The sequence below is a fragment of the Pongo pygmaeus genome, chromosome 13 (assembly GCF_028885625.2).
Source record: "Pongo pygmaeus isolate AG05252 chromosome 13, NHGRI_mPonPyg2-v2.0_pri, whole genome shotgun sequence".
In the NCBI taxonomy this organism is placed as follows: domain Eukaryota; kingdom Metazoa; phylum Chordata; class Mammalia; order Primates; family Hominidae; genus Pongo; species Pongo pygmaeus.
In genome coordinates, this window is record NC_072386.2 from 90,330,144 (window position 1) to 90,347,316 (window position 17,173).

The 17,173-nt window shown below is 37.8% G+C and overlaps 1 protein-coding gene across 1 annotated transcript in view; it reads left to right on the forward strand.

Moving 5' to 3' along the window:
• STX17 (syntaxin 17) overlaps nt 1-10,091 on the forward strand; it is a 73,558-nt gene extending 63,467 nt beyond the window's left edge. Inside the window, exons 7-8 of the mRNA XM_054502123.2 lie at nt 5,429-5,515; nt 6,205-10,091. Of these exons, the coding sequence (XP_054358098.1) occupies nt 5,429-5,515; nt 6,205-6,444 (327 nt within the window). The 3' untranslated portion in view covers nt 6,445-10,091. The remainder of the gene's footprint in view (nt 1-5,428; nt 5,516-6,204) is intronic.
• Nucleotides 10,092-17,173: the final 7,082 nt, after the last annotated feature.

Genomic DNA, 17,173 nt, shown 5'->3' on the forward strand with positions numbered 1-17,173 from the left:
AATCTCTGAATCCAGTGCAGTTTGTAAAACCTATACATGTATGGTTACACAAATATATACACTTGCCAAAAGTCATTGATCTGTACACATAAGATGTGTTTTAATGTATGTAAATTATACCTCAGTAAAGCTGATTTTAAAAAACAAACTACACATGTACAAAGTTCTTACTCAATACAAACATATTTCTTTTCTACTGGGATAGGCACATAAAAGAAATATTAAAGGTTTGTGACCATATGATAGTTACATGTTAGATTACATTATGTAAGCAGCTCATAACCTCTAATCTAAGGGAGATTTGTATGGGAAAACTCTGGCTGTAGCCACAGCTCTATACAAATGTCCTGTTTGTAATAATCTGTATAAGTACATGAGACAGAATGCTAATAAGCAAAAGCTCAAAGGAGAAACCCTGATTATTATTCCCAGGGTGACTAAGTTCTCATGACCACATGGCCAAGGATTCACAGAAGCTCTATTTAGGCACAGAATGACCTGAGAACATTACCAGAGTGACCACATCCTCTCATTATCATCACATGGACATGATAGCATCTAGACAAATTAACCATGTAATAAAGGAACACTTTCTATGTGCATAGCACTGTGCTAAGCTCAATGAGGAATAGAAAAAAGCATTTAAAAAAACTTACAAGATAGTAGTAGTGGTTGCACAATATTGTGAAGTTACTTATTGCCACTAAATTGTACACTTCAAAATGGTTAAAATGGTAAATTTATGTTATATTTATTTTACCACTATAAAAAGAACTTACAAAGCCATTGACAGATCAAGGTATAGTACAATAATTGTTAATAAATTAATATCTACTAGGTACCCTGCTCTATTTTTCTTCAGCCTTTGTTGTTCAAGTGCCCTCTTCTCTTCCTGTAACTTTGTAACTAGCCCTATTTCTAGTCAAGGAGAATTTAAAGAACCCTGGGCCAGTAGTTCAGTAACAACTCACCCTTGCTGCTAGTCTGTTTTGACTTGTGCCTTTTGCCTTATTCCCTGTCGTTTTTGTAATCCAGTTTTACTCTGGAAACATAAAAACTGGTTGCAATGGATTAGATCAGATTCAAGTGCCCTCTTCTCTTCCTATAACTTTGTAACTAGCCCTATTTCTAGTCAAGGAGAATTTAAAGAACCCTGGGCCAGTAGTTAAGTAACAACTCACCCTTGCTGCTAGTCTGTTTTGACTTGTGCCTTTTGCCTTATTCCCTGTCGTTTTTGTAATCCAGTTTCACTCTGGAAACATAAAAACTGGTTGCAATGGATTAGATCAGATTCCTTCATTTATTACCTATGTGACAACAATGAGCTTTATAACACTGATGGGAGGACTAAATGAGGTAATGTGTATTATTAAGTACTTCCCATTCTCTTCCCTTCCACTGACCCCAACTGCATTCCCACTTTTGTCCTTCCTTTATTTTCATTCTTTGTTTGGCTCCTTGCAAAAATTCTACTTTTTCCACCACTATTATCCTTAGGCATTTTAGTACTGGAATTCCTTCAGTCCCTTTCCAACTGCTGAATCCTCTGATAGCAACATCCTACTTATCTACTCTGCTTATTGCTTACTTGAGGCCAATATTTTGCCTATATATCATAGTATTTATAAGTTTGTTTCTGGGCCTTTTTGTGTATATGATTGCATATGATTAAGGAGTATATAGAATATATCATAGGAGTTTAGAACCAGAATAGCTCAATGTGAACAGGATTGGTCAAGATCTAAGATTAGAACTTGGCCTTGAAGGCTGGCTGGAATTTAGAGAGGAATAAATGGAGGTACCTGGAGTTTTGGTATTACCCTCTTAAATAAACTCATAGCTTTCCAAGAACCTTAAACTTTACAACTACTATCAGAACTCTCTAAGGAAGACCATTGTTAATGATATAAATGGATTTGGGGGTTAATTTTTGAATGTATTACTATTGCTTGACATAGAGGATGCTAGGCCTACAAGTGTCCCCAACAGGCATTCAAGAACAAAATAATTCATTGGTTTTGAATTTATATTCCCAAATTGCATTCTGCTTGACAAGTATAATAAATCACAGTTTATACAGAAACTTAGGTACTCCTATAGCTGTTCATCAAGATTTGTTATGTTCAGGCCAATAGGGGGACTTAATTCAATGTTCTTTAAAATGAAATCCGTAGACATATTCATAGAGTCATTTGAGAATTTTCTTTTTCTGTAAATGGGGGTCTATATATTACTCTAGCTTGAGAAACACTGCAGTGTAATGAGCTAAACACTTAAATATGGTTTAGTTCATTGTTAAAGGAATACTGAGAACATATATGGGGTGCCAAACTATAAAATGGCAGGCATGGAATTTGAAGATTGTCAAATGTGGGAGGCCTAAGCAGATGAAAATAAACATGAACAAATCAGAAGCAAAACCTCAGGGGAGATTGATAGATAGAGGTGAGGAGCCTCCTGCATTAATGTTTAGAGCTTGATTTCACAGGCTGGGACAGGGTTGTATATTTGTCTTTTGGTCCCACAAAAAGAGCCAAGGACATAGTGGACAGGTAGTGACCCAATTCAGCTCTGTATGGAGTCTGGTTTGGCATTCTGCTGATGGTGATTGACAACTCTGTGACAACAGTTTGCTGCCTAACTGTAACCTTTGTGGGGGTCAGTGAGTCCTCCTTACTCAAGAAGCAGAATTTGAAGATATGGGCAAAGTTTGAAGTTGCAAACCAAGCAAAATATGGACAAGAGAAAGGCAGATGTGCACAATCGAGGGGTGGCTATTGATCCCAGGATAGGGGCTGTCTGCCCTCTGCCTTCTTCTCACACCCCAGCCCCATATTTTAGCATGTTTTCTGATGGCATGAATAAATACTTACAGATGTGGGCTACTCCCCAGGGTGGGATGGGCCTCATCAAATGCTGGTGATTGCAATGATGGGGAACTTTGTAGTTCAAATAATTAGTGATCTCAGGATTGGTTTTTGGCTTGTGGTTGCTTCTTCAGTTATTCCAAATGATTTTTATGAAAAAATATTTAAATTATTTTAAAATTTTGCTTTAATTTTTAAAAAGTCATAGAAATACAATATCCAACCCTTTTTAAAGGAAGGAACATTAAAAAGTATTTCCCTGAGGCTTTACGATTACACTTGGGGTATAGAAATGGCAATAATCCTGGCAGGCTCCTCCCTCTTGCTGGAATTATTTTGGGGCTGAAGGAAGGGAGACACATTGACTATTTTTCCTCTGCCTTTCAACTCAACAACGTATGATGGCTGATGATAGAGTTTTAAGCCTGTGATTTATCTGCTAGCATAGACTGTTTCAGGCAAGAGTGAAAGTGCTGGGGGTGTCCTAAATAGAAACAATGATAGGGTGTCAGAAATCTAGACAAGTTGTATATTATTAGTGCTGGAACTTTTTCTTCTATGGGTCAGAAAAAGAAAGCTGACTTAAATAAGTTTCGCTGTTGAGGAAAATAAAAATTGAATGAATGAATGCTAAAAGATACCTGAAGTTTTAGTGTCCTAGAATTTTCAAGCATCAAAAGAAAGTTAAATATATTTTTTGATAGAAAGATGAGAGTTAACACTTCCTTGGGGAAATCAGGATAAGTTTTTCTATTTTTCCCCCCTCACACTTTGCAAACACATTTTATCCCCACTTCAACTCTATGAAGGTATAAGTATCATTATTCTTACTTGATAAATGAGAATACTGACACCTAGAGAGCTTGAGTAATTTGTCTAAGAGCACATAGTGGCATTTGCTGAGATTTGAACACAGATTATCTGACTAAAGGTGGTGCCCTTGATCTGAGCACATATAATAGTGGTTCTTAAAGTGTGAGAATTGTGGACTGGCAGCATCAGCATCACCTGGGAGCTTACTAGCTCAGGCTTCATCTCAGGCCTACTGGATCAGAAACTCCGGGGATTAGGCCCAGCAATCTGTGTTTTAAGAAGCCTCCAGGTGGAAGACTGAGAACCATTGTTAAACTTGTCTCTGACAGAGACATTCAAAGGAAAACTGATAAGGGACTTTCTTAGGGATCGTGTTAGAGATGTCAAGATAGTGATGGAGAATATTGGAATGAAGGGATACCACAATGGCGAAGATAGACATATTTTGTGTATAAGAAGAGAAGGAATATCAGTAATGCTAAGAGGAAACAAACATGGGAAAAAAATAGCTGTGTGGTTTGGGCTTCATGTTTTCAAATGAAATAATGGTTGGAATTAGAAAAGTGTTATATGTGTCTGCCTCAATATAAATGAATAGGCCAATTATATAAGGGCAATCAAACACTTCAGGATTAAAGTTGAATTATTTCACCCTCATTGTAGGTGGCATCTATCTAGGATCAAAGAGAGATTCTCTTTTTTCTGCACATTAAAAAAAAAAACCAAAATAGTCTGTAAACTGCGATAGTTGATTATATGTTAGCTTATACATTTGTTGTTTATACATTTGTGATAGTTGGTTTATACATTTGCTAAATTTCATCATACTGTACCATTAAAAGCAGTACTTGTTATATGTAAATTCTATCTAAATAAAGTTGAATTAAAAATGGGAATGTGTTCCTACAGCAAGTAATGAGTTCGTGTCACTGGAGGTATCTGAGCAGAGGTTCAGTAACCACTTGTCAGAATGTTATAGTAGGGCTTTGCACATCAGAGAGGAGATCGACCTGATGACCCCAACATTCCTTCTACCCAGAGATTCCATGAGTCACAGTTGCTGTTGTGCCAGCACAGGTGTTGCCATTTTATGTAGAATGCTTTATTAATATATTTGATCTGAAACATTTTAAACTGTCATGATTTTAAAATGTATTAAGATATACAGGTGTAAAGCACAGAACAATGATTTCATTCACTGTTCCCTACTGCGTATTACAAATGGAAAGATCTCATAATAGATCAAACCGTATTGTAGTCTTGTTCCTGAAACATAACAATTTGTATTTATTGGACCAAGGGCATTTTACTCCTAAGGTAAATGTGCCTGATTTAAACTGAATCCTCAAAGAAGGTAAGTTAGGGAGGTGTTTTGGGGTTTGATTTTGTTTTTTTTTTCCCATCAAAACCAACATGACATGTAAATGCTTATTTGGATTTTTTTTTTTTCTGGAAAGTAGATTCATTTGGAGAATAATATGTTTGTATGTTTGAGTGAATTTTAGCGTGAGATGCTTTTTGCTGTAAAGTTGCCACCCTTTTATTACCGAATAATTAAGACCCCCCCCCTTTTTTTATGAAAGTTAATTTGGCCTTTTGACATGGCTTATCAGATGCTATTAATGAACCACTATTAAGATGGCAAGGCTGCAGTACCCAGGGCCCTGATTACAGGAATTAAAATAGTGTGTGTTGGCTCCCTGCTGCTCCCCAGCAGGACCGCTCACTCATAATTCCTTTGCATCTAGTCTCAGCAGGAGAAGATTGACAGCATTGCAGACCATGTCAACAGTGCTGCTGTGAATGTTGAAGAGGGAACCAAAAACTTGGGGAAGGTAAGATTCTGCTCCTGCTGACAAATCAATGGTACTCTGGCTCCCAGGAATCTCTAGTATTAACCCAATTGATCTGCTGTCTTCAATGTGGAGGGAACCAGCAATTAAGGAAATAAGGAAGAAATGACACATAGTGCAAGAAATCAATGTTGTAATATTCTACTCTAAGATTCATTCTATCAGGAGAGGAATTTCTTCAAAGAGAGAATAAACTGTAGCTCTGCTATAAGGCATTTGGTGTTACCAGGGGATATTTGCAGAGGGTAAAAGTATAAGTATGTGACAGCACACATGGAGTGGGACCATCTATTTTCCATAGGATGTTGCTTTTAACCCCAGGCGCACAGCACAGAATAATCTCTGTGCAACATAAAAGCTTTGGGGGAAATCTGTGGCTGCCGAAACAGTTTAAATAAGCCAGCTATATAGTTAGTGAATTGATTGTTTTGCAAGTAAAATCAATTTGTAGCAGTCCACTCTTTGTAGCTCAGCTCTCTAAGTTCTGAGATCTGGAGCAATTGCAGTACCTGTGGAATACTTTCTTTTCCACCCTACAAGTACAGTCTCTAAGGTTAATTATGTACCAAGAGTTAAAGAGGCATTGCCAGGAGTAATGAGAGGAAAACGCACATCACCACAGGGAGATATTCTCAACTCAATTTCTAAATTGAATTTTTTTTTTTTAACAGGCTGCAAAATACAAGCTGGCAGCTCTGCCTGTGGCAGGTGCACTCATCGGAGGAATGGTAGGGGGTCCTATTGGCCTCCTTGCAGGCTTCAAAGTGGCAGGAATTGCAGCTGCACTTGGTGGTGGGGTGTTGGGCTTCACAGGTGGAAAACTGATACAAAGAAAGAAACAGAAAATGATGGAGAAGCTCACTTCCAGCTGTCCAGATCTTCCCAGCCAAACTGACAAGAAATGCAGTTAAAAACCAAACTTCAGTATTATTGGTGCCAACATGTCTATCCTAATGAGGACCTTTGCTGCTGTTGGACACTCCGTCACCTTTTGTAACACGAGTATGTCAAGATAGTGGCTACTGATGTTCAAGTGGGATTGAAGTGTGATGAATGGATATATTTTGTTGTTTGCTGGGATGTTCATGGAGATGTTAGAGATTGAGGCCCTGGGCGGAGGGTGTATAATGTATGTCAGGTAAAGTTTGAAGACTGCCAAGGAGCAGATTTTCTCCCTGGAAATGTGAAAACTGAACCTGTGACTCTGATAAGGACTTGAGATGTGTAGAAACGTTGGGTTATGGAAGACTAGTTTCTTCCATAACCCTGAATTGGAGACCTTAAGGCTAAGTGTAGATTACTGAGGTTTGTTAGCAAGGAAAAGAATAAGAGTTCAGAAGCCTTTGTTATCAGATAGCGAAATCAGGGCCTAGTGAGGAGCACAGGTGGACTACATAATGGAGTCCATTGGCGAACCCTATTGCAGTTTGGTCCAACTATATTTTCTGGTGAAGGAAATTAATGATGTAAGGAAATTAAAGAGGCTCAACTTCTCTTCCAAAAATCTTCTGGCTTCTGAACTCTTCCTCTGCCTCTCTTTAAATAAATAACACAGAATTTCAAGTGGTAGGAGACTTATTAAGCCAGTCACCAATCTTGGTCTGTCAGCCTGTCTCCTAACACCTCAAAGATCTTGTGCCCTGTGCCGTCCCTCACTTGTAATTATGAAAAGTTCTTTGGTTTCTGGGGTGAATTCTACCCATGTATAATGAGGAATTCTCTCATAAACTTTTTTGTCTTGTCTGTCATCTCTGTTCATCCCTTCCTGTAACCTCTAGGTAAAAAGAAAAAGAAATTTCCAGATATTTTCAACATTGTTAGAGTTTGGGCTAAAATGAGCAAGGAGAAAAAAACCACCAAGAACATTTCCTGGGGCATGTTCCAGTTTTGAGGGGTGATATATCTGCCAGATAGGGGGTATCTGACCCAGTCTTCTTTTCAGCTGGTCTCTGGGGGGAGCTGAGAACTCACTTGCTACCTCACTTCTGTTACTACCATCCTTTTCCCCAGACTTTTTATCTCCTATGCATCCCTTTGCTTTCTATAGCTGGTGTTTCTTCCCCAAAATGGCGTTCCCATGCTTACCTTTCTCACATTCTAGACAATGATGGACAAAGACCCACGCAAGACTCAGACCCAGGGAAGGGTGTGGTGCTAATCTCAACACCTGACATTCACAGCAAGCATGGTCCAGGCCAACTGCATGTCTGTCTCAAACTGCAGAAAGGCTTTAAATTTGGAAAAAAAGAATTTAAGATTACAGGCAGCTCCCCTCTCTACCCCAACTCATTTAAAATAGGAGGAATCACCTTTTGCCTTACTTACGCTTTTTTCTGAGCACAGGGATGGGTACCTGCACCCCAGAAGGTGTGAGCTGTCTCTCTGCCAGGAGCTAAGGTTCATTAGGGGATTGGATGGTTTATCACTTCTTTCTTTCTGAGTTTACCTTTAGTAACTTTTATTGATGGCTACCTTTCATATCCCTGTCTAAAGAGACTTTCTCTTTGATACTTTTTGAATCTCATCAATGAAATCCAGTGAAACAGCACCATTTCTTAGTATCATTAAATAACTAGAAAGTATCAAGTATTGCTCTCTGCTGCTTTATATCATTAACATATTAATAATACCAAGAAGGAAATACTTTGAATAAGTGTCAGATTCTGATCCAGTATTGGACACCTGTGATATTGGACACCTGTGAGGCTGGGATAATTACTTTTGAATTACACCTCTTCTCTAGTTTCTGGACCTTGCTCTGTCCCTTTAACACAGGGTGGTCAAACCTGAATGAGGATCAGAACTCACCCAGGCACTTACTAAAGCAAGATTCCTAAACCTCAGTTCCAGGGGTAACTCTGACATCACCAGTTCAGCATAGTCAGCTGAAATTACAGATCTAAGATACAGTTACATCAAGATTCTGCTGTGTCATTTAATTCTGAAACTCCCAGTATTCTACCGTTCTTCATCACTGCATATTACCCCACTCTTCCATCCCAAATTGGCTATCCTTTCAGCCCACCAACTTAGCGGCAGCACTAGGAATTCATTGTAAGGTAAGTCTGATTTACATAAAGACCTGAAGGAGGCCTATATTTGAAGCTCACACTTTGTATTGGTATCTCTCATTTTTACTGAGCCAGTGTGGAATACCACTGTATGTACTCATATAAGCCCTTGACTTTTACTGCTTATCAGGATTGGAATATTACTCTAGCAGTCTTCACACATAGGCAAGTTATAGTCCTTTTAAAAAGTATCTCATTTCCCTATAATGGAACCTAATAGCCAACTTTTTCATAGAAATTGCTAGAAGACTTTGAGCAACTATAAATGATAAAGTGTTTATAAGCATAGTCAGTATGACACAGAAACCAATCTTAAAATTGAATTTAATGTTTTATCATATCAAATTAAATATTTTCTCCAATTCATGTCTTATTTTTACTGCAACAAATTAGAAAGTGGGAACACTTTGATTAATGTCTTAAAATTTGTGGGCCCTCATTTGGATAAAGGCAGCAATCCTAAGGACTTTCTTTTTTTTTTTTTTTTTTTTAAACATAATCTGAGAATTTCTCTGTACAGCAGAGACTTTCAAACCTTTTGGCTGTAACCCACAGTAAAAAACGCATTTATATCAAACCTTAGAATATGCTTAATGAACAATACTTACCATTCTGATGCTTTTTATTGTTTCAGTTTTTAAAATATGCCAATTGCAACCCACTAAATTGATATTTACCAATGGGTTGCAACCCTTACCTTGAAAAAAAACGCCCTCACAGAAGAACTGGTATTTCTTGAATATCTTCTGTTTGCTAGGCACTTCACCAGGCATTTTACAAGTAAGGAAACTGGGCCTCAGAGAAAATAATTTGCAGAGGTTTACTCAACTACAAAGGGGTGAAGCCAGGAATGTTAACTAGGTCTGTTGAGCTACAAAAACTGTTTTATGTCTCTCAGACTATACAGCCTCTATACAAAATTGAGATGGGGGTCGGGGGCAGGGGCTCGTGCCTGCAATCCCAGCACTTTGGGAGGCAGAGGCCAGAGGATCACTTGAGCCCAGGAGTTTGAGACCAGCCTGGGCAACATAGTGAGACTCTGTATGAAAAAAATTAAGAATTAGCTGGGTGTGGCATAGCACACACCTGTGGCCCAGCTACATGGGAAGCTGAAGTGGGAGGATCACTTGAACTCAGGAGCAGCCTTGGTAACAGAACAAGACCCTGTCTCAAAAAATATATAAAAAAAAAGGTGGGTCATCCATTCTGCTTTACCAAACAGGCTTTGAAATGACACATTCCGTTCGTTTGCATCTTTTTAAAAAACTTCTGATTCCTTACTGAGTGTCCAGCAGCTTCAGAGTTTTTAATGGTAGCTGATGCAGACATAAACAGTGCTCAATTTGGCCCTTAAACTATAAAATCAAGAAAGAGTATTTCAATCCCATCCACCTGCCTGCAAGTTTTCTTAATGTTCACTGGTTATAACCATTGTTTAAACAGTGCTTTTTGTGTAATTTAAAAATAAACTTTAATGCTTTTAAAAACATATTTATCATAATTCATAGATCAAATGATTATCCTTTAAAATGATACCTTTGGGAAATCATGTACTTACTGTAGTGATGCTAGTATTAATAATACTTAGACCAATTTTGAAACTGTTCTTTCAGAATTGCCTCCAAAGACATTTTGCAGATCATCCCAGAAAAGGGGATATGATGGTGCTGTGTAGAACTGACCAGAGTTCCTGGAGGATTTTGAGGTTATGCTGAAACTGAGTGCTGTACAGGGAGAATTGCATGAGTCCAGAAACCTCCTTCTGTGGGCTGCCTGCCTTCCTGCCCTCTCAAGTGCTCTAAGATTTTTGTACAGGAGTAAGAATCAAATACTGGTAACATCAATCACAAGAAGTTGAGGAAACCTGCAATATAACTAGATAATATAGAACCTTTGTCTTCCATTAGAGTGCAGAAACCAAACCATGCTTTGTGTTAACCTTAAATATGAAAGGTGTTTCTCAGGGTCCCCTTTTTCCTTCGTTGCTGCCATTTGAAATCTTACAAGGAAGGATGAGGAAAAGCCTGGGGGGAAGTTCTCCTCGGAAATTAGGTGTTTTTTTTTTGTTATAAAGTAGAATGTGGCTGTGGTTCACAGGTACTTAACGAATGTTAGATAATGTTCTTAAGTAATCAGAGGCCTAATAAAAGGTAGGGGAGTTTCTCTTCTAGCGTAAATTAATATTAAAAGTTCAGGGGTATTTTTTGTTTTTAAATTAATACTTTATTGTTTTTAACAGGTGGTTCTCACAATTTACATGCATTAATTTGATGCCCTTTTACAAAGAATCTTCTTAGGTATTATAAACCATCAATGTAAAGGATCCACATGGTATGTATCCACATTGCTACTCTCAAATAGAAATGGGAGATAAGAAATACATCTGTGCAATATTAAATTGAAAAAAAAAAACATAAAAAGTGTCAAAGGCAAATAATTTGCTCTAGATCTCAAAACTAGTTAGCACAAGAGCTAGGATTATATCCAGGGTCTAAGAAAAAAAATCTTGAAGGTAATTTAACTGAGTGTTATGCCATATCAAGTTACCTGCTAAGGCTCATGGTCTTTCAGACTAGCTTTAACATTCCAAATCAGGCAATAGCTACAATGGAAAGATAATTGGATGGGGAATCCTGAGATCGGAGTCCTAGTCTGGCTTTGTCTCTTGTAGCAAGATTTTTTAAATTAGGGGCAGCTGTCTTCTCCCATCCCAGCCATGAATCTTCCAACCTTAGTGGTCACCAACTTGACTCCATTCCTTATATCAAGCCTTGTCCTGTCAATTCTCCCTTAAATGTTAGTTGCATCCATTTCTAAATATATCCATGGCCATCACTCTAGTGAAAGACTATTACCTCACACCCCGCACTTATCTTCCCCCAACTTTAAGTGGCTCAGTTCCTCTTATCACTGCCACAAGAATTAACAACCATGTCCATCTTTCATTTTTCTGCTGAAAGATTTTCAGTGGTTCCCACTGAATACGAAATAAAGTTCGAATCCCTTAGATTGGCATTCACAGCCTTCTATGTTCTGGCCCCAGCTTTCTCTCTTGAAACTGACTACTCACCATCTGACAATGCCACTAAAAATCCACAAGAGTGATTTTAAGGTTTTTGGTGAAGGTTCAAACGGGTAATAAACCATGTTTACATTTTTCTGGTCTAAAATAATTTCTATATTACTTTATAATAGTCAGCTGGGGTTTATTTAAGCTCTTAGACAAGCCTAAAACTTGTATCCTGAAGAAAGTATTTTTTTCCACCAGAAGAAATTGCATTCAATTTCTTAACCTTCAAAACAATGTCAGTGTTGTCACCTGTGCATTTGATAGCCACAGCACAAGTATTCTTCAGGAGCATAAATCCTCCAGCCTTGAATGGACCATTGTCCAGCTCCTGTGAAAAACTTAATATTTGAGAAAGACTTTCAATGATATGTGTTTTCTATACACTTCACAAGTAGTTGAGATTTTCTTGTATTAAGGTTAATCACTAAAAAGATACTTACTTGGGTTTCGTTAACTAAACCCCCTAAAGATGTTTTCCATTTTATTGTTAAACACTTGGTGTTAGCAAGGGTCAGCACGAGAAAAGGCCCAATGGCAAGAATTTCTGCAAATTCTGTAAAGCTTACTGAATTCATTTGTCATTTATTACATTGTTGAGTGGTGCTTGAATAAGGAAACATGCAATAAATTTACTTATTTAACCAACATTTAACTGAAGGCCTGTTGTGTGTTGAGTGCTGGGGCCATACATAGAAAAATACTAGACCTATAGAATCTACCCCTGTAAACCAGTCAGGCTAATGAATTCAGATACCTAAAGCAAGTAAATCACAGTAAAACCTGGTAACTGCCCTAAGAGAGGAATGAACAAAGTAATACGAGGGCACACAGAGTGGAGGGACCAAATTCTGCTTGGAAAAGAAGGGGCAGGCTTTGTGGAACATGTGGTATTTGAGCAGTACCTAAAGAAGAATATGCCTGATTGAAGATGGAGTTATGGACAAAGGGCTCAAAACACAACATGGTGGGCTCACAGAAAACTAAGAAATTAAACGCACCTGAGTGATGAAGATGGTTGGATGGAAATACAGACTAGGATGTGATCTATTTAAAATTTAATACTTCTTTGTTTATAGGAATTGATGTATTGCTTTGTGTCAGATAAGACTATTACTCCTCTGAGTTCCTCGTTTTGCCTTCTTGCCAGGGAAGTTAGTATTAAACCTCACATTTGGTGGAGTTCTTGGTATATTTGGCATATTTGCCTTCCTTTCCCACAGGTTGTGCTTTCTTCCCTCTCTGCTTAAGAGATCATCTGCTTAACACTGAATGCCCTCTTTGTTCCTAATAGTCATTCCATATTTATTGAAAACCCACTGAGAAAACAGTCATGAAATTTACTTATTAGTGTCCAAGTCTTTCACAATCGTTTTCCATCTCTACATGAATATTTCTTGACCACTGTAATTCATGGCTCCAGTTTTCACTTATGGTTAATTCTGCAATGTTCTTGAACTTCAGAGGGGTAAAATTCTTTCACTGGTGGTGGTGTGATCTCCCCAACTAGACTGTAATCTGCTTTTAGGACAGGGATCACATCATCTTCTTTGAGTACTTCTTGCAATAAAATACAGTGATGAGAAGGAAAAAAGAAACTACATTCCTGTTAGTGATTGTTAGATGATGAGTGATGAGGTAATAGCATGTGAGTTCTGCTCTCTTTTGGGGACATGTATTGAAATATGAAATAGCTTTCTAAGACATATCAAATCCTTACTTAGTACCCACTTTTGTATATTAACAGGAATGAATGATGCAACAGAAGAAATCCAGACAACAACTCCAGGACTTGGAAATCATGAATTTAAATTTTCTGAATTTGCAGGTGAAGATATTTCTCTTTTTCCAATTAAAAGTCATGACTTGGAAGAGAGAGGATATCGGACCTGAATCACTGAGGAAATGCTGTGGGAAAATTTGGACTGATTTATCTTCTGTCCTACCTTAGGATTGCTAGGTCAGAATAGCAGGAATCCAAGAAGTATTGATAGTCTGACAGACTAGTATTGAAACAGGATGCAGCAGCGGGAATTTAATGGCCGTGTCAAGCAAGCAGGTATTGGCATTGGGCAAGGGTGGGGCTGAAGAGGTAAGCATCTGACAGGATTTGAACCCGGGTCTTGAATGTTAAGGTTCATATACTTATTCCAACAAACAGACACTCAATTAGCTTACAGGAATGAAAAGGAATCAAGTGGCATTAATAGTTCTCCATAGTTCCCTTTCTTTCCTCTATAGGTTTTAATGTTCATAACAGGTTGCTGCCACTTATCAGGGTACACTGGGGGTCAACAATTCAGGACATCCTTAACTCTTCCTCCTTCCTACCTTGACACCTTGCTATCTCACAGGGTGGTTATGAGGGTTAAAAGACTAAATTCATGTTCAGTGCCTAGAATAGTGCCTGGCTCCTACTAACTGTGCAAATGTTAGTTGCTGTTACTGTTAGAATTGTTACTATTTTTCCCCAAAGTTTAAAGGAAATGCACATTAATTTAAAAAAGGTATCATATACCTACAAGAATAGTGTTAGGGAGACACCTAAAATGAGTGGAGACTTGAAAAATACACTAGAATCCTTAAAATGATTTTTTCAAAAGGCTTTATTAAGAAGACGGTTCAAAGATGACAGATGCCTGGTAGAAAGTGCATCTTTTTCATCTTTATTAAGAATGATATCCAAACATGAAAATATGTAAGATCTGGTTAGGAGCAGTGTGATCATACATCCCAGTTTGTCTGGGACAAAGTGTTTTACATCTGTTGTCCTGGTGAAATTATTACTAATGCTCCCTTTTCATCTCAGTGTCCTGGTTTGGATGAAAACAGTTACATGGTCACCTTAGTAATAAGGGCAATGAAAATAAGTGTGGCATTATCAAAAAAAAAAGCATCTATATTTTAAAAGAATTGATCATTTCTAGGCTCAGATAAAAAACAAAATCCCAACGTTAATGGGAACGTATACATGCAAGTTAAATTACTACCAGTAATTGTGAAAAATAAGAAAATAGAAAATGTTCCAGAACACTGAGCTTGGGCAAAAGGCTAAATTTAAGGGGTAAAAGCAGGATTCCAGAAGCCACAGACCAGGAAATTTACCTTTGAATCCTGGAAAATTTCTGAAATGGACACTTAGTGTTTTAAATCAGAAAGCCGTGCTCATTCGGAAGTCAGAATTGATCACTCAGAATTGATGACCTGTTCTGTAATCCTTGCTATGTGCATAGCCAGGAATGCCATGTTCTATTCCCCTTCCTAGGCAGTAGGTAGGGCAAGAAAACAAGGCATCAGGATTCTAATATTGATCTAGTCCTATGTAGGCAAGTTTATACAGGGCACCAGGACAGTAGGCATGTGGTTTCCTCCCTGGTGGCCATGGCAATAAGTAAAACACATGGGACATGTTATTATTACCTGAGAGGACTAGAACTGTGAGAAAAAAAACAGGTCAGCAATACCTAACAATACTTTTATTACAGTACCTAACAATACTTTTATTACAGTAAGATAATAGAATAATGACAGTCTTTATTAATAACAATTCTCCTGGAGAAGAGCCTCATGTGCTTAGGGAAGTATAGCTCTTTCTATTTTGAGCAAGAAAGCATTTCCTCTAGGAAGGCTCCCAGTTCCCAAGGCTGTACACACCTCCATGTTCTCTGCGACTAACTCACATCCTAGCACCCACAACATTCCATTATTTACACATCTGTTTTGCTCCTTCACTCAACTTTCAGCTCCTTGATGGTAGGTTCAGTCTCCTTACTGTTAGATCTGTAGCCTGGAAACAGTAGATAATGCTTGCTGAATGGCAGATGAATGGTGTTTTGAAAAATCACAACAGGGATATTTTGTCAAGTCTGTTGCTCCGTGAGGCCAAGCTAGGGGTCAGGTTTACCTCACAGCAAATGTGGAGTTCAGAAATTTTCCAGCACCTCTGCAGGACTCTGCATTACCCAAGAGGATATTCAAGTGTCATTCTGATAGTTATGTATCTCTGGGTTGGTGTGCACTGTAAGATTTTAATCTATTCTAGACAAAAACTCTTAGGACCCCAAAGGTGGATTCGGATACAGGATTAAAGGTGACTAGATTCACCTAAACACGATTTGTGATGGACAGAATCATCAGATAATTGAGATTTGCAGATTAACCAGTAGAGCTCATTCCACTTATGGCGATGCTTTCTTGTTCTTTATTCATTTGCTCACATACTTATTATTTAATTTGGCTTTTTTTTTTCCATCAGAGATTTCCTGAGTACCTTCAGTGTCACCAAGTGCTGGGATTACAAAGATAGAGGAGTTCGTGCTTTCAGGGCATTCACACAGTGATAAGGAAGAGAGATACGTGTACTTCTAACTCTGAATTAGACTGGGTACTCTAAAATCCATAAAGGACTGTGGGATCACAGGGAGTGACAAGTGTTACTAGGCACTAAGGATGAATAGGAGGAATTTACTAAGCAGGGTTGGGGGAAGGGGTATTTTAGAGAAGCAATTTGTAAGCTGCACTGGTCCTCTTCTGGTGACTCCAAAACCTATTGTTTAAGGGCAGGCCAGCCTTTCCCCAATGTGTTCTTCAAGAGGGAACTTGGATGCTTGCTTCAATGAAAGGTTGGGTTTGAGTGATCACATGGATTCATATAGCTTCCCATTCTGATTCGGTACAATTAAATTACCTGGGAAACAACTTTAAATCTGAAAAAGCTAGCAACTGTGGTCATCTAGATTCTGAGTAAAGGGTTTACAATATGATGTTATTTATAACAAAGTGAATTAGTAAAAAGTCTCAAATATAGAAATATTTTATAAATATAATTTTATTACTTGGAAATACATACAAAAATTCAAACACAGCTAAAAAACAGTTGCTAAGCAGAGGTCCTATCCAGCCTGGTTTAATGAACATAAAGTTATTATCAGCATAAAACTTGAGTCCTGAAACAACTTACTGTCTTCAGGGTCTTTAAATAATGGGTTTAAAAACAGGTAACTGTTTTGTTCTTTACACCTATTTAAATCTTTCCCCCAAATACAGAGTACTAACATTTGTTTGGTTCATGAGGTTTTATTTTAGAAAAATAGCTAAAGCTATTAGCTAATTATTTGAAAACTGCAGTACGTTTGCTCATTTCCAGTCTTCTGTCACCTTATATTCTCCATGGTTTCTCAAAAATTCCCAATAGTTGTTAATAGAAAGCATTTGCAACCTCCAGCAGCTCTCTAGGATACAGAAGTGTGGGTCTAACAACCTTGAAATCATTTAAGGTGACAATAATTTTTTTTTTTTACTTTTCATTTTTGCAATTTCATGTCATTTTATTTTGGTCCAGCCATATCTCCTTGTAGGAGAAAAAAAACTGAGTTATTCTGTTCTTCCTGATTGTCGATCCATTACACTACTTTATCCATTCCTTTCTGCCCTCAGGTTTAAAAAAGAAAAAAAAAAAGTCTTCTTGACAACCTTAGCATTTTCTATAAATTTAAGCTTATT